Source organism: Zalophus californianus, chromosome 17 (assembly GCF_009762305.2).
Source record: "Zalophus californianus isolate mZalCal1 chromosome 17, mZalCal1.pri.v2, whole genome shotgun sequence".
In the NCBI taxonomy this organism is placed as follows: Eukaryota; Metazoa; Chordata; class Mammalia; order Carnivora; family Otariidae; genus Zalophus; species Zalophus californianus.
The window spans coordinates 48,389,024-48,406,688 of NC_045611.1; the positions used below are offsets into that span (position 1 = coordinate 48,389,024).

Sequence of the window (17,665 nt, forward strand, 5' to 3'; positions counted from 1 at the left end):
GGTGTCCAAAACTGGTCATAGCTTGCCGTCTCAGGGATGGCCGGTGAGTGTCACGCAGACACCATCCCAGTCTGGGTGGCTGCCAGAGCATGTGTGGGGGGCCTGCAGTTGGGGGGGGTGGGGAGTCGGCCCTGTGCGCTGGAGTGAGGCGCTGCACCTGGGCCCAAGCGGCCACAGCAGGGGCCAGGCCTCCTCTAGTTCCTTTTAAAGGCTTTTTTCCACCACCACCCTCCCCCGACCCTCAGGTGGAACCAAGCCCAGATGGGAAAGTGGACAATTATACTCCTGTTCACCCGTGTGTCACGTAAATAGAGCGTCAGTCTTTCTGCCCGACTGTGGCCAAGATCCCAGTTGCGGCAAAGTACAGCCTGAAACCCCATCAATCAGTCCTAGGTTTCACTCATTCATTCACTGGAAATTCATTGATCGCCTGCTGGGTGCCCACACTGGGGTTGGGGTGATCAGAATCCAGCGATGAACGAGAACCGGTCTCTTCCCTTCTCAGCTCTAATGGGATGTGCTAAGCCCTCTGTGCCCGTTTTTCTCACAGGTCAGGAACGGAGCAGATGATCCACTAAATATCCTGGCCAGGGGCCCTTCCCCAGTGTCTCCACTTCCTCTGACTGCTCCACCATCTTGACTTGGTCCTAATGCGCCCCCAAGTGGCTTCAGATTGCATGCTGCTTGTAGATTATGGAGAAATGGGGCCTCCTACTGGTTAACCCCAGTCCTGAGCCAGCACAGCACCCAGAATCTTCTGTCATTCTGCAATTTCTTAGTCAGCAAACATTTCGTGAACATCCACCATGCCCCAGCACATTTTTGCAAGGGGGATACAGTGAGGAATAAGGCAGACAAGCCTGTGCCCTCCCAGAGCTGGCACCTACCCATAGCTGACAATTGCTATGAAGGAAGAAAAAGAGTATAATGTAATAGAGAGAGATTGAGGAGAGGAAGACTCCTCATCAGAGCGGGTAGCCAGGGGAGGCCTCTCACAGGAGGGGGCGTTTTATAGAGACTTGCATGATGAGGCGGGGCCAATCATGTGCAGATCAAGAAGTGGGAGGGCAACAGCATGTGCAAAGGCCCTGAGGTGGGGACCTTTTTCAAGTTCAGTAACAGGAAGGAGACCACTGTGATTCGCTCCGAGTCAAGGAGTGAGAGTCCTGGTTGATGAGGAAGGCCAGGTCATCCAGGGCCATGGCAAGGAGTTGAATTGTCTTACAAGTGTGATGAAAACCAGTGGAGGCTTTATGGTTAGATTAACATTTCAGAACAGGAACCCCCTGGAGGGGTCTGTGGATAGAATTCAGGGGAGTCCATGAACTTGGATGGGAAAAAATTATGTCTCAACTTTTACTATCCTCTAACTGAAAATGTTATGTTTCCTTCTATTATGAATAGACCACAGTAGCATTAGCGGGGCTCTGTCACCAATGGAATCCACAGGTATTTCTATACACAGAGACCTCAAAATATTGTTTTTACTCATCATTGCTTTGAAATTACAGTAGTCATCAGATGTGTTGCTTGATCTTATTATTTAATGGACTAATAAAGAAACCCATAGGTTATTATCACAATTCAAGATGTTGGATGACTTTTTCATATATAGTTGATTTCATAGGAAATCCTATGCATTTTATTTTACCCATTCTTTAACTCTGAGAAGGGGGCAGTAGGTTTTGTCAGACATCAAGTAATTCAGAGCACAGAAAAAATTTAGAACTTTTTTGTTCAGGCTTGCAGATGTGTTGGATGGGGGAGAGAAGGGATGGAGGGTATCGGGACTGCCCCCTAAGTTTCTGGTCTGAGTGACAGTGAGTGGGGGTGTGGTTGGGTTTTTCATGTGGACTTCTCACCATGAGGCCCTCTGCAAATTGGGATGCACTTTCCCCACCCTTTTCCTCTCCAGGGGAGATGCAGAAAGAAATCTGCAGACACCTCTCTTTTAGGCTTCTGGGGAGAAAGGGGGTTTTCACTGAGAGTCACACTAGGGAGAGACAGTAGTTAACAAATACTTAATTAGCAAGGTAGTCAGAAAAACGTTGGTGATAAGTTTTTATATCTGGCTTTATTCCTTGATTCAGCTCAGTGGGCATTTAATGGGGGCTGACCAGATTGTGTTGAGGGTTAGGGATATGAGCAGAGTAAGACCTGGCCTCTGCCTTCTAGAGTTATAGTGTAGCAGAGGAAAATTGTACATAAGCAAATGCACTGCATCGCGAGAAATGCAGGGTAGAGCAGGGTGGGTTCAGTTTTGTGGGGCCTGATTTTTATACAGTGTGCAGGTCTTTTTAGAGAAAAGGAAGACAAAATTATGAGACCAAAATTAGGTACGGGGACTTGGAAGGATCCGTTGTGAAGGGGTGGGGGGCCTGAAATCCAGGCTTCACTCACATCGTGGCCAGGCCTCATGTGGAAGGGACACCACCATGTGATTGATCAGATGGAGAGGCTCTGAAGACAAGGCAAGAATGGACACAGTTTCAAAGGATAGAGTATTGGGACTTCAAACCCCTTAAGCTGTATTCTTAGATGACGAGTAGCTAGAGAGAAGAAGTGAGAGGTCAGGAGCATCTGGGTACTCTGTCCACTTTCTGAGGCACAGGGAGAAGGCAGAGGCCTTTGCAGTGGACGGGAAATAGCCTTGAACAGTCAAAACACGAATGGTTGGGAAAACAGGGATGTCGGGCAGAAATGAGTGTTCGGTTGGGTAGGTGGGGGTGGGACATCTTTATTTCTTTATTTAGGCTAGGTAAATGTTCAAAACTCAAGAGATATGGAAGGATTTACAGTGTTGCCAGTTTCTGGTATAGTTTCCGAGGTATAGTCTATGCATACGCAGGAAATACCTAGAAATACTTAAAAAAAAAATGCAAACAGTAGCACATCATACCCAGTGTTCTGTCTCTTGAGCTCTCCATTCAACAGGACATCTTGGAGATTGTTCCATTTCAGGACACGAAGAGTGTCCTCATTCTTTCGGATGAATGTATAGTATTCCGTCATAAAGATCCACCCTAGTTCATTTGCCTGTTCCCCACTCTTGTGTGTTCAGCTTGTTTCCACTCTTGCTGAACACTGCATGATGCTAGGAATACCCTTCTAGAGAGAGCATTTTGCACGTGTGAATGTATCTCTAAGATAAATTCCTAGAAGTGAAATGGCTGAGTCAAAGGGTATATGCCTTTGTAATTCTTTTTTACTTTTTAAAAATTTTATTTTATTTAAATTCAATTAATTAACATATAATGTATTATTGGTTTCAGAGGTAGAGGTCAGTGATTCATCAGTCTTATATAACACCCAGTACTTATCACATCACATGCCCTCCTTAATGTCCATCACTCAGTTACCCCCTCCCCCCCACCTCCCCTCCAGCAACCCTGAGTTTGTTTCCTATGATTAAGAGTCTCTTATGGTTTGTCTCCCTCTCTGATTTCGTCTTGTTTTATTTTTCCTCTCTTCCCCTGTGATCCTCTGTTTTATTTCTTAAATTCCACATATGAGTGAGATCATATGATAATTGTCTTTCTCTGATCAACTTACATTGCTCAGCATAATACCCTCTAGTTCCATCCACATCGTTGCAAATGGCAAGATTTCATTTTTTGATGGTTGAATAATATTCCATTGTGTGTGTATATTTATATATATACACACCACATTTTCTTTATCCATTCATCTGTCGATGGACATCTGGGCTCTTTCCATAGTTTGGCTGTTGTGGACGTTGCTATGAACATTGGGGTGCAGGTGCCCCTTTGGATCACTGCATTTGTATCTTTGGGGTAAATACCCAGTAGTACAATTGCTGGATCGTAGGGTAGCTCTATTTTCAACTTTCTGAGGAACCTCCATACTGTTTTCCAGAGTGGCTGCACCCGCTTGCATTCCCACCAACAGTGTAGGAGGGTTCCCCTTTCTCCGCATCCCCGCCAACATCTGTCGTTTCCTGACTTGTTAATTTTAGCCATTCTGACTGGTGTGAGGTGGGATCTCATTGTGGTTTTGATTTGGATTTCCCTGATGCTAAGTGATGTTGAGCATTTTTTCATGCGTCTGTTGGCCATTAGTATGTCTTCTTTGGAGAAATGTCTTTCATGTCTTCTGCCCTGCCTTTGTAATTCTGACAGACATTGCCAAATTATCTTCTCACTAGTGATGTGCAAGTGTGTGTTTCCCCATTTGCCCCAACACAGCGTGTTATACACTGCTGTTATCTTTGCCCATCAGATATGTAAAAATAGTATCTCAGTGCAGTTGTAGCTCTGTTTATCTTATTGTGAATGAGTCTGAATGTGTTTTCATTCAGAGCAGTTTATATTTCCTTTGCTGGGCACTCACCAGCCCTATGTTGGCCAGATTACTACTGAATTGTTAGTTTTTCTCTTATTGATTTGTAATCACTCTTTATATGTTAAAGAAACGAACCCTTTGTGTCAAGTTGCGTATGTTTTTTCCTCAGTTTGTTCACTTCCTAGGACATTAAATTGGTCTTTGGAATAACGATAGCCTTGGGAGGAATTGAAGGGCATATGTCATCTGCCTCAATTTTCCAGAAGGAAAAAGAATGTCACCCTAAGTAACATAACTTTCAACTGTCATAAAAGTTGCTGAGCAAATTATGAAGCGTCAGTGTGGGTTCGTTCAACAAATATATGTGGAGTACTTACTGGCTGCCAGATATTCTAGATGCTGAGATTATAATAATGACCAAAACCATCAAGATCACACTCTCATGGAGCTGACATACCAGGTGAGGGAGAGGCACTGCGAAAGGGTAAACAGAGAGATACCTTGAGGTAGTGATAAGTCTTAACAGAGGAGGTGAAATGGAGGTAACAAAGAGAGGGGTGGTGGTGGCTGCTTTAGATTAGGTGGTTAAGGAGGGCATCTCTGAAGAGGTGATTTTTTTTTTTTTAAGAGAGAGAATGTGAGTGCCTGAGGAGGGGGAAAAAAGGGAGAGAGAGAATCTTTTTTTTTTTTTAAGGATTTATTTAATTTTAGAGAGAGGGAGAGCGCGCACAAGCAGAAGGGGCAGAGGGAGAGGGAGAGACTCTTAAGCAGGCTCCACACCCAGCATGGAGCCTGACGTGGGGCTCAATCTCATGACTCTGAGATCATGACCTGAGCTGAAATCGAGAGTCAGACACTTAACTGACTGAGCCACCCAGGCGCCCCTGAAGAGGTGATTTTACGTGAAGACCTGGTGACAGGAAGGGCCTAGGCAGGAGTATAAGAACTAGAACTGCTTGGCAGCGGGAACAGCATGTGCAAAGGCCCTGAGGTAGGAGTTGAGGTCAGGAAGACTAGCACGGGCTTTGGTATGAAGGACCTTAGAGAGCAGGTAAGGGGTTTTGATTGTATTACTGTGGCTATGAGAAGCCACTGGAGTGTGTGTGTGTGTGTGTGTGTGTGTGTGTGTGTGTGTGTGTGTCTGTGTCTGTGTCTGTGTTTAAGGGGGTTTTGCTTTTCCTTTTGGAAATGTTCAAACCTAAAAGTGGAGGGTATGATATAAGGAACTGTACGTGCCTTCACCCGCTCAGTAGACACCAACCTTTTGCCAATCCTGTTTCATCTATACCCTTCACTTTTTTTGTGGAGAGGCTGGATGTTTTTTTCTCTCCCTCTGTCCCTGCTTCACTTCCCTTAAAAAAAAAAATCTTTTCATTGAAGTATAACAAATACTGTAAAGTGCACAAATCATAAATATACAGATCAGTGATGCTCACAAACTGAGCATACTCATGTAACTTGCAGCCAGATCAAGAACTGAATATGGCCAGCTCCCCAGGAGCCCCTGGGGATGCCTTCTAGCCTCTCCCTCCCCAAATGCAAATGGAACCATATAGGATGCTCTCTATCATGTCTAGCTTCTTCCATGTATCATGTCTGGGAAGTTTATTTTGCTGTGTGCCATTACAGAGTGTAGACTGCCCCTTCTCATTGCTGTAGCATTCCAGTGAATCAGTTTACTCACCCATTTCGATTCTGATGGGTACCTGGCCTTTCTTTGGGTTTGGGCCATTACAAATGGTTCTGCCGTGAACACTGTGGCACGTGTCTTTTGGTGAACACATGTATGCACTTACAGTGGCTAACACCCAGGCGGGAAATCGCTGGGTCATGAGACAGGTGTATGTTTGGCTTTAGTAAATACTGCCTGTATTTGTTTTCTAGAGCTGCTATAACAACCAACCACCAACTGGCTGTCTTAAACAACAGAAATGTATTCTTTCACAGCTCTGGAAGCTATAAGTCTGAAGCCAGTGTGTTGGTAGGGTTGGGCATCTTCTCTCTGGGTCTCTTCACAGTGCCTTCCCTCTGTACATGCTTGTCTCTGTGTCCAAATTCCCCCTTACTAAATGGACATCCATCATATTGGATTAGGACCCTATCTTCAAATAAGGCCACTCTCTGGGGTTCTGGGGCGTTAGGATTCCTATATATCTTTTGAGGGGCGGACATAATTCAAACCATAACAGTGCCAAAGAGTTTTCCAAAGTTGTTGAACCAATTTACTGTGCTGGAGTATTTTATTTTATTTTATTTTATTTTATTTTATTTTATTTTATTTTATTTTGCTGTGCTGGAGTATTTTAAAGCTAATTCCAGACATGGTATCGTTTGCCTCAAGTGTTTTAAGAGAAGGGAAGACTTGGTCTGATTTACATTTTTAAACGATACTATTTGTTCTGTGGTTCAATGTAAGACAAGGCAAATATTTCTTCAAGAAAGAGAAGGTAAATCAAGAGCGAGCCCTCCTGGGTCAGCCCAGATAGGATGCTCTGGTAGCCTGGGGTTGGGAGAAGCCTCCTGTGGGCCCTTACCTAAGGGAAGCCATTCACAGACCGTGCTCCATCCCTCCCCGCCCACTCTGTGGAACCCCTCAGGGCTCACACAGTGCAGAGGAGGCTGGGCCAGGACTCAGGCTTTCTGTCCATCCCCCTCCCTGCCAGGACATACAGCAGCTCCTCCAGCTTCAGCAGCTGGTGCTTGTGCCAGGCCACCACCTCCAGCCACCTGCTCAGTTCCTGCTGCCACAGGCCCAGCAGAGTCAGCCAGGTAAGGCCCCACCCACCCCATGGCCTCCCCTCCCCGAGGATGCTTCCACAGAACTCTCCGTCCCCCCTCACCCCTTGCAATCCCCTTGTCTCCCCAGGCCTGCTACCGACGCCAAATCTCTTCCAGCTACCTCAGCAAACCCAGGGAGCTCTTCTGACCTCCCAGCCCCGGGCCGGGCTGCCCCCACAGGTGAGAATGTCCACCGATATGCCAGGCTGGGTGGAGGGGGGGTGGGAGGGTGAGGGTCTCTGCTCCCTTCAACCCTCCCCATGACCATAGGGGCCAGAATAGGAGTTGGGAGACCTGGGGACCAGCCCTGCTCTGCCACTGATTTGCTATGGGACCTTAGACAAGCCACTCTCCCTGTCTGGGTCAGCTTCTTCCTCTATAGAAGGAGGGGAATCAGCCAGGCCCTAGGGGCTCTTAACCCTTTCAGACACATGGACTCCTTTGAGAATCTGACGAAAGATTTTGATCTGACCCCCGCTACCCCAAAATGCACACGTGCAAAAAACCTATAGGTTGTGGCCTGGCCTTTCTTTCAGTTTGCTGACTGGGTTCTAGACTTCAATAATAATCTTTCACGATTCTTTATGGATTTTGACGTTCCTTCCTGCCCACTTTTTTTTAACAGCCCTTTCAAAAAATATGAACTATTTAACCCAAAAAGTTTAGAGACTAATACAGGGCTGAGCTGAATTCTGAAATCCAAAATGCTTGGAAAACCAAGTTGTTTTTGTAATGTGAGACCAGAAGTCATGTGGCTGCAAAACCTGTCTTGAACTAAGGCTAGGAGTATGACTTTCCTTTCTCCCTCCCATGTGATATTTGTGCTTTGCTGAGAGCTGTTAATGTGTTCAGTGATGGGGTGATGCCTCGACCCTGATGGGGGGAGTCACATTATTTGTGACCTGTGTAGGCTTTCTAAAATCTGTAAAATTTCTGAATTCCAAAACCCATCTGGCCCCAGCATTTGGAAAATGGATCAAGGACTTATGTGACCAACATGGTTGCACTCACCACCTGTTTCAGATATTTTTAGGGAAATAAAGCAATTCAGAGAGACCTGTTGCTTCTTTGTAAATCCCCCAGGCACCCTCCTCCTCTACTTTTAAAAATGCTTTCACTTTATCTGCAACCTTTCACGGGATTCTCCCATCAACCCCATGGGGTGGGCGGAGCAACCATGATTGTTTCCATTCTGCAGAGGGGAAAACTGAGGCCCAGGGGGATTAAGAAACTTGCCTGAGTTACCCAACGATTCGGTAGCAGAGCCAGTCATTAATTCCCTGCCTGAGAGAAGGATAAAACCATGGCCCCCAGCTCCAGGGAAAAAGCCGATGGTTGAAAGGAGCTGGCTACTCCTGGGAGTTTGCAGGCTGGGAGGGAATGTGCAGAGAGAGAGTTGGGGGCAGTGAGAGGTCTCTATGGAGCAGCAGAGTGTCCCCTTGATGGGGATTGACAATGAGTGTGCATCAGCCTCCTGGGGACAGGTAGAGGAGAGCCTGCAGGAAGAGGTGGGATGGCAGAGAGGGAAGGAGGGAGGGAGGACTGCGCAGCCATTGCTGAGCCCCATCCTGGTCCTCGATCCTGCACCCCACCCACCCCTGCCCACCTTACCAGGCCGTGACCCGCCCCACGCTGCCCGACCCGCACCTCTCGCACCCGCAGCCCCCCAAATGCTTGGAGCCACCATCCCACCCCGAGGAGCCCAGTGACCTGGAGGAGCTGGAGCAGTTCGCCCGCACCTTCAAGCAACGCCGCATCAAGCTGGGCTTCACACAGGTCTGGGGCCACCCGGCAGCACGGGCGGTGGGCCTGAGGGTGACGCGGCTTGGCCAGGTGGTGGGCGGGGCGCGGGCTCCCTCTCCCCAGCACCGGGCAGTGAGCGTGGCCAAGTGGTGGGGGGGGCGAGAGACCGCAGCCGGCCGGTGGGCGGGGCCAGGGGTGTGGCCAGCCGGTGGACCGGGGTGAGACCTGCGCCCTGACGGCCGACCCATTCCCCACCCCACTCGGCCAGGGTGATGTGGGCCTGGCCATGGGCAAGCTCTACGGCAACGACTTTAGCCAGACGACCATCTCCCGTTTCGAGGCCCTCAACCTGAGCTTCAAGAACATGTGCAAACTCAAGCCCCTCCTGGAGAAGTGGCTCAACGACGCAGGTGGGACTGGGCCGGGGCTCCCAGGGCGGGCGGCCGGTGGTGGGCCCCCGAGGCTCCCTCTCATGCCCCCGTCTCCTCCCGGGCACAGAGACTATGTCTGTGGACTCAAGCCTGCCCAGCCCCAACCAGCTGAGCAGCCCCAGCCTGGGCTTCGACGGGCTCCCTGGCCGGAGACGCAAGAAGAGGACCAGCATCGAGACAAACGTCCGCTTCGCCTTAGAGAAGAGTTTTCTAGCGGTGAGGCCGCGGCCTTCTGGGAGGCTCTGAGGTGGGGGGGCGGGGTGGAACTGGGGTTCACCAGACCTCTGCCCGCAGAACCAGAAGCCTACCTCAGAGGAGATCCTGCTGATTGCAGAGCAGCTGCACATGGAGAAGGAAGTGATCCGCGTCTGGTTCTGCAACCGGCGCCAGAAGGAAAAACGCATCAACCCCTGCAGCGCAGCCCCCATGTTGCCCAGCCCGGGGAAGCCAGCCAGCTACAGCCCCCATCTGGTACCAGGAGCCCCTCTGGGGGTGGGGGGCATAAAGCTCTGGCAACAGCCCACCCCTAGGCAGGTGCCTCTGTGAAGCACAGTCTACTTGGTTGTCCACAGTGCCCGGCACAGGGGCAGGGAGACTCACCCTTGGGGACAGGCTGTCACAAGGTTGGAGCACAGTCACACGGGGACACAATTTCCAGGGAACTGTGGTCTTATGTGGGGGATACAAGCATCCACAGACACATACCAGCAGAGCCAAAAATAGTTCTCACAGTGCATGGCCACATGAAGAGAGATCCCAGGTAGGAGATGGAGGTACCCCCCCCCATACACACACACACAGGTTCACAGCCACACACACAGACACAGGCAGGGACAGCGTTATGTCCCTGAGTGTACATTCAGGTTCACAGCTGCACGCAGACCTGCTTGGGATCAGACGCACTGGGACACCCCTTTATTGCATCTCATGTGGAAAGGGGCTGTGACGTGACAGAGAGGAGCCCCTGAGGCCCCTGGTATGGAGGAAGAAGAGACTACCTGAGCTGAGTTCTAAAGGACAAGGGAGAGGTAGCCAGCCACTTAAAGACTGCCATGCCCAAAGGCCTAGAAGCCGGAGTGTGCTGAGCCCAATCGGATGAACTCCAGTGCAATTTAAATGTGGTTGGAGCAGGAATGTATATGAATGAGTATGGGGGTAGGGGCTGGGCAGGGGCCAGACTCTCAAGTAACATGCTGAGGAGCTTGAACGTGAACCACGGGCAGTGAGGAGCTAAGGAGGAGTTTTGAGCTGGGGAGGGACAGGGTCACATTAAGAGTGAGGCTATTGGAGCTGATGGAGGCAGGGAGGCCAAGAAGGAGGCTGTGGGTGGTCCCAGAAAATCAAGCAATAGGACATCCCAACACTCTGATGCAGAGACGCCCCTTATCATCATAATACTCCCCCCTCCACACACACGCTTTAGCCCTGCAACTGGATGGTGTCAGAGAGGTGGGAGAACACTCAATTAGGAATTACTTTTTCCCACCTATGGTTCAGGATCACTTTGGGTAAATGTTAACGTAGATACGATGGAAAGAACCTAGCATAATACAAGCATAGCATTGTGCCCAAAGTCCCTTCTCCCCTCAGCCTGAGGGCAGATGAATGGGGGTCTTACCCACAGGGAGCATCATGGGGGCTACTGGGAAACAGTGGCCTCACCATGCCTTCTTTCCTCTCTCCCCAGGTCACACCCCAAGGGGGCGCCGGGACCTTGCCATTGTCCCAAGCTTCCAGCAGTCTGAGCACAACAGGTCAGGGCGGGCAGGAGCCCGTGAGGGGGCTTTGGGAGGCCCAGTACAGGCCTGAGGTTCTCTAGTGGCTTAGGGCATCTGTGGGCCTCAAGGCTGAGCCTGGGGATGAGGGAGGCAGGGGGCACAGAGAGGAGAGGGCAGCCTCACCTGTCCCTGCCAGAGCAGCTCGGCTCTCATCTGCTCTACGATTTCCTATGAGAAAAGCACAGGCTTTTTGCTAAAAGTTGATGTACTCGGGTTCTGGTCCTGGCTTTTATAAACTGTGTGAGCTCCAGGAGTGACTTTACCTCTCTGAGCCTCAGGTTTTATAAAATTATTGTGAACGTATAATACATACAAAAGCTATATACATGAACATATACATACAAGAGTGTGTATGTCTGTGTAACCCCCCCGGACACACACACACATACATGCTCTTTTGTGCCCAAAGGTCCCCTTGCTCCCTTCCTGGGACAGGGCCTGTGTAACACCACATATAAGAATAATAGAAAACTGGAGCCTGGCTGGCTCGGTCAGTGGAGTATGTGGCTCCTGATCTTGGGGTTGTGAGTTCGATCCCTACACTGGGTGTAGAGATTACCGAAATAAATAAACTAAAAAAAAAAAAAAAGAATAGAAAACAAACATGATATTGATTTTTCTCAGATTAAGAGATAAGAAGTGGAAGCTTATAAAGTTATAAGTGTGTGCCTGGCACTGTCTAAACTCTTTCTGAAGAATATCGACTCATCTCATCCTCACACTCATTTTATAAAGTAGGCCCTGTTATTATCCCCATTTTCCAGATTAGGCAACTGAAGGCCAGAGAGGTGAAGGTGCTCTCCCAAGGGCACAGATGGGGCGGAACAGGCAGGAAATTGCGGCCGGCCCGTGGCTGTCTGGCCGTCCGGCCGCTGAGTCCTCTCCACCTCTGTGCGCACAGCCGCAGCCCCCTGCCTGGCCCCTAGAGGGAGCCACAGGGCGAAGTCTTAGAGGCGCCCGGCGCCGAGGCTCAGGGCCGGGTTCGCGCCGTGTGAGCGCACCCGGGCACGGGGCTCGGCTCCGGGGGTGGCAGCTGCGCACGCTGCCATTATTGTGATCGCCGTCACGGCGGCCGTGGGAAGAGCCGGTGGGAGGCCTGAGTCTGTTCCCCCGGAGGAGATGCCACAGGGCGCGCGCCGGGCGGGAAGGCGAGCAGGGGTGGACCCCGGGTTCCCCGGTGGAGGACGAGTGGAAGCTGAAGTCTCCGTCTCTCTGTCTCTCTCTGGCAGTTACTACCTTATCCTCAGCTGTGGGGACGCTCCACCCCAGCCGGACAGCCGGAGGGGGTGGGGGCGGGGGCGGAGCCGCGCCCCCCCTCAATTCCATCCCCTCTGTTACTCCCCCACCCCCGGCCACCACCAACAGCACAAATCCCAGCCCTCAAGGCAGCCACTCGGCTATCGGCTTGTCGGGCCTGAACCCCAGCACGGGGTAAGTGGACAGTTGCACTTAGGGAGGCTGTGGGGAGAGAAGCAGGGTCGCCGCTGCTTCCCGGGTGGGAGCCGCGCCCCAGTTCTGCCGCCGGCGGGTCCCTGCCCCTGCTAACGCCTCTGCTTTGCCTCTTGCAGAAGCACAATGGTGGGGTTGAGCTCCGGGCTGAGTCCAGCCCTCATGAGCAACAACCCTTTGGCCACTATCCAAGGTGCGTGCTGCCTCATGTCACTCCCATCGCCACCAGCCTGGCCCCCTGGGGCCTCGAGCCTCCCCCCATTGCTGCTCCAGCCATGCCATCCTGCCCTGCTCACTGCATCGCTCGCCTCTTCATACCCATTTCTCCTTTGGGGAAGGTGTGAGGGCTGCTGATGGGGGTCAGTGGGGCCGATGGGAAGACAGGGGGCACTGCGGGCAGGATGCTGGAAGGTGCCCCCAGCCCAGCCCCTTTCTCTCTCCCCACCAGCCCTGGCCTCTGGTGGAACCCTGCCCCTTACCAGCCTTGACAGCAGCGGGAACCTGGTGCTGGGGGCGGCCAGCGCGGCTCCGGGGAGCCCCGGCCTGGTGACCTCACCGCTCTTCTTGAACCACGCCGGGCTGCCCCTGCTCAGCGCCCCGCCGGGCGTGGGCCTGGTCTCGGCAGCCGCTGCGGCAGTGGCGGCCTCCATCTCCAGCAAGTCTCCGGGCCTCTCCTCCTCCTCCTCCTCCTCCTCCTCCTCCTCTTCCTCCTCCTCCTCCTCCTCCTCGTCCTCCACTTGCAGCGAGGCCACAGCACAGACCCCTGGAGGCCCCGGGGGGCCCGAGGCAGGGTGCAAGCCCGAGTGAGGGCCCGCCTTGCCTCCCCTCCTACTCCTCCGACCCCCACCTCAGTCCCCCCCCCCGCCTGGGAAGAGGGCGAGGAGGCCAGCAGTGGTGGTGCAGAGGGTCCTTGGAGCCGGAGTGACAAGGGAGGAAAGACCAAAAAAAAAAAACCCCAACTAACCAAAAAAACAAAACAAAACAAAACAAAAAAACAAGAAAGAAAGAAAGAAAGAAAGAAAGAAAATGAAAGAAACCAACCAACAAAAAGAAACCAAAAATAATCACAACAGAAACCAGCTGCCCCAAAGGAACCAGAGGTGAAAAACAAACAAAAACCAAAACCAAAAACAAAAAAAATACCCTGCAAAACCAAACCAAAAACCAGTTGCGAGCCAGACCTCAGTGTGCTCACCCTCACTGCTACGACACCAAATAAGAACCCCAGCCAGGGGCAGAGAAGCCTCGGCAGGTCGGACCTCTCGCCGAGCCTCTGGCTGGGGGGGCCAACCCCCAACCTTGCCTCCTCCAGTGGGGGCCAGAGAAGGCAAAAGAGAATGTGCCAGCCTCCAGCCCCAGCCCCCAGCCCTGGGCCAGCGAAGACAGGGCACAGGCTGGGGCCGACGGGGTGGGCTCAGAACCACCCGCCAAATGTTCTTTTCCAGAAGGTGAAAGAGAAGGGGCGAGAACAACCTTACACCAAATATTCAGTAGCTTCATCCAAAGGATGTACAGAATTTTTAGCGTTACGCTCAACAGAATGTGTCCCTACCATGTGTCCCCCTCTCCCTTGGCCCCCGGCTCTCCCCACCTGGGCAAGGGGTCTCGCTTTAACCTCCTCCCTCCCCCAGCCAGGGGAGAGTGCAGGGGCAGGCCTGGGATGACTTTTCACCCCTCGTACCTCCCCCTTTTCCCTTTGAAGGGTGGGCTAGGCCGGTTTGTGAAGTTCTAGCTCTCACATGTCCCCCCCCCCAACCCTGTCACCCTCCTCTGCTCTGGAATCCACCCCCTCCCTGGCCCAGGGGAAGGTGGAAGTTTCGGGCAAGAGGGATGAGGTGAGGGCATTCAAGTTGTCTTTTTTCCCATCCTCGTCTGTCAGTTTCCCTGAAAAAAAAAAATTCATATTCCAGTGCCTATCCGTGGGATCCTTCACGTTCTTTGACATTGACCAGAAACCAAAAAGAGAACTCACCTCGCTCTTCCCACCCTGTGTCCCTCTGATATACTGGCAGATGCCTCTTCCTCCCCCCACCCGACACACATGTACACACGCACGCACCCCAGTGGTGGGGTTCCTCAAGGTGGCATCCCCATCAGGGTCCATGTGGCGGGGACAGTGCCATGACCTGTGGTCCCCATCTGAGAGGGCACTGTGGCGGCCACCACCCCCACGAGACCTCCCTCGAGTCTTGGCTGGACCCCATGTTTGCCCAGCCCTGGACCCGTCTCAATGGACAGAGGAGAGACGCCGCTGGGAGCCACTTTGCCCTCCTGCTATTGTGGAGGCCAACAAAGTTTTGAACCAAAAAAAAAAAAAACAAAAAAAAAACCCAACAGAACAAAACACAAAAAACAAAAAAACCAAACAAACAATAAATTAAAACTAGAAAAAAAAAGAATTTATAGATATATATATATATTTAAGGGAAAGAAGACAAGGACTCTTCAAGAATAAGAAGGAGCCGCGAGGTGGAGCCAAGCCCCTGCGCCAGTGGTCCAGGCCCTTGGTCCCCAAGGCGGATGGAAGGACAGACGCTTCTTTCTCTTCACAAATACCTCATGGACGTCGTCTTCGGGAAAGCCGGAGGGGGAGGCTGGGGCAGGGCCTGTCCCTCAGCCAGGGCGGATGGAAGCGGGTGGGCAGGGCGGAGAGAGGGGGGGTCAGGGACAGGGGTGGAGAGCCCCGAGCTCCCTGCCCCCCAATCCACTGAAAAAGCTTTAAAAAAAAAAAAAAAACGAAACAGGAAACAAGGAATAAGAAAGCAAAAAGAATGGACGAAGGAAAACGAACAAACTTTCGGGTGGTTTGATTCCTCCTTTGATTTCTTTTTCTGTTCTCTTCAGTCTATTCTCTGCTCCTCCCTCTCCCTCTTCCTTCGCTCTTCTCTCGCCCCTCCCAGTCTCCCGTCTTTCTGTGTCTCTCCTCAAACCAAAGTGTTGCTGTGAAGGACTCGAGCCATTGAAATCAGAGGCCTGGCCCCCGCTGGGCAGAGCAGCCGGGAGCCCGGAGCCCGGAGCCTGGAGCCCAGAGCCTGGAGCCCGGAGCCCCAAGCCAGCTGCGCTGCTGGCCGCTCCGAGGAGAGGCGGCCCCCGCGCTGGGCCCCCACCTCCCCAGGCCTCAGAGTTCTTCCTTTCTTTCTTGTCTCCCTTCTCCCACCCGGGAAATGAAACTGTTGGGCTGGGCCACGGAGACAGCAGAGACTTGGCTGTTTTGGGGGTCTCGGGGTGCCTTGTCTGGGCAGCCGTGGAGTGGCCGCCCCTCCCGCCCTGGCACTGATGGGGCCTGGCATGCCGTCGACCCATCCTCGCCAGAATGTAAGCATCTCCGCTGAACCGACTCCCTGCCCTTACCCTACCTCTGAGTTTGTCCATTTTTATTTCCTGAAGAGAAGGGACTGGCGAGAGGGCCTGGGCCCCTGCCCAAGGGTGGAGAGGGGGCCAAGGGCTCCTGAACAGATAGGAAAGACATTTGAGCAGAGCAAAGTGAAAGGAATTACGACCAAATACCCCTCCGAGAAGACAGGCAGCATGGAAGGCATGGTGGAGATGACTCAGAAACTATGATTCTAGACCAAAAAACAAAACAAAACAAAAAAAAAAACAAAAAAGAAAAAAAAAATCCACCAAAAAAAACCAAAAAAAAAAACCAAAAAAAAAAAAAAAAGGAAAAAAAGAAAAAAAAAGGAAAGAAAATCCAGGACTCACCACCACCCACTTCATCCTGCTTCCTCCCCATCAAGTCCTGCCACTGGGGACCTCTCCCGCACCCCGCACCCCTGTGTGGGGGGAGTGGGGCAGAGAGGAGAGGAGGAAGCAGGGGCAGGGATGGGGCCGATGCCCTGACATTGGTGGAGGGACCCCCGTGCAGCCGGGGGTGGGGGGACTCTCCCCATCCAACCCCCATAACTGGGAAAAGAAAAACAAAAAAAAGAAAGAAAATTCCTGGGAGGGGAAAAATAACCAAATCCCAAGCTTTAACTACAGCTGTGAAACCAAATATTTGGAAGGGGGTGGGAGGGAGGGAGGGGCAAGTGTGCCCCAGGTCTCCCCCCTGGGCCCCCCTCCCCCGAGGACTCGAGATAAGGCACCAAATACCTCATAGAACTTTAATGTTAAAAAAAAGGAAACCAAATATCGTTGGCTGGGGGCCAGCCAGGGCAAGGGGCTGGGGGGCTGGAGGGAGCCAGGGTTGGGAAGGTGATGGGGGAATTCATGCCCCCCACCCCGCTCTGCCCCTTCCACTCCAGTACCCTCTGTCTCGACTCCGGGAAACAAAACTATCTCATCGTTTTTATTTTGTGGTCTGTACAGAGCCTGTGTCCGTGTGTCTGTGTGTGAGCGAGAGAGTTGGGGGGCTGGGGGACTTTATGTGGGAGATGGGGAGGGAGACCCCAAGCTAGGCTCTGGGCTAGGTGAGATGTCTGAGGTGGGGGGGCCAGCGGCCTGGGCTAGAAAGAGAGGAAGATGAGTGGACTGGAGGAAGGGGGAGCCTTCTGAATTTCTCTTCTCCCCAACCCTGACCTCCTACTCGAGGGAGGGACAGAGAATGGGTCTACCCTAATGGTGGGCCTTTTGTGCCAAAAAAAAAAAAAATTGCCAGTAACTAAAACACCTCTCTGTTCTCTTCTGGGGGGGTGGGGGCTGGACGTGGGAGGGAGGGGCTGGGGGTATAAGTGGGGGTGGGTGGAGATGGGGAACCCAAGCCCTGTAGGAGTTGGGGCTAAGATCAGGAGGGGAGGGAGAGATATGAGTTTCCCCCCCGCACACCTCCTCCCTGGAGAAGGCCAAGAGAGGGTCTCCTAGCCCCGCACCCTGGGCAGACAGGCTAAGGGATTAGCCTTGTACGTAGGTGATGACCTGACTAATTTCCTTGCCCACTCAAATCCCAGGGTGCCTCTCTCTCCCTTTTAGCCCAGGGTAGGGGGAACTGAGTGAGAGAGAGAGTGAGACCGACTGAGCAAGATTGAGACACGCGGGCCCCCACTGGCCTCCGAGTGGGAAAGGCAAGTGCGAGAGATAAAGGCCTCCAAGAGAAAAAAGAAACAAACCAAAGATTTAACCATTAAAAAAAAAAAAAAAAAAACCCACAGACAACTCCGCTACCTTTTTATACGTTGGAAAAAAAAGTGAAAAAAATTAAAAAATAAAAATTAAAAAAAATACACAAAAACTCCAAGCCGCAGT

At 51.8% G+C, this 17,665-nt stretch overlaps 1 protein-coding gene across 9 annotated transcripts in view; it reads left to right on the forward strand.

Moving 5' to 3' along the window:
- The window catches only part of POU2F2 (POU class 2 homeobox 2), a 34,472-nt gene extending 17,398 nt beyond the window's left edge, over nucleotides 1-17,074 (forward strand). For 4 of the 9 annotated variants that reach the window (XM_027618910.2, XM_027618909.2, XM_035725325.1 and 1 more), the window contains 10 exons: nucleotides 6,966-7,071; nucleotides 7,169-7,260; nucleotides 8,695-8,856; nucleotides 9,092-9,233; nucleotides 9,322-9,470; nucleotides 9,549-9,725; nucleotides 10,942-11,008; nucleotides 12,262-12,463; nucleotides 12,601-12,674; nucleotides 12,930-17,074. In XM_027618910.2, coding sequence (XP_027474711.1) covers nucleotides 6,966-7,071; nucleotides 7,169-7,260; nucleotides 8,695-8,856; nucleotides 9,092-9,233; nucleotides 9,322-9,470; nucleotides 9,549-9,725; nucleotides 10,942-11,008; nucleotides 12,262-12,463; nucleotides 12,601-12,674; nucleotides 12,930-13,288 — 1,530 coding nt within the window. In that variant the 3' untranslated portion in view covers nucleotides 13,289-17,074. The remainder of the gene's footprint in view (nucleotides 1-6,965; nucleotides 7,072-7,168; nucleotides 7,261-8,694; nucleotides 8,857-9,091; nucleotides 9,234-9,321; nucleotides 9,471-9,548; nucleotides 9,726-10,941; nucleotides 11,009-12,261; nucleotides 12,464-12,600; nucleotides 12,675-12,929) is intronic. The other 5 variants (XM_027618911.2, XM_035725326.1, XM_027618915.2 and 2 more) reach the window with 3 other exon arrangements.
- Nucleotides 17,075-17,665: the final 591 nt, after the last annotated feature.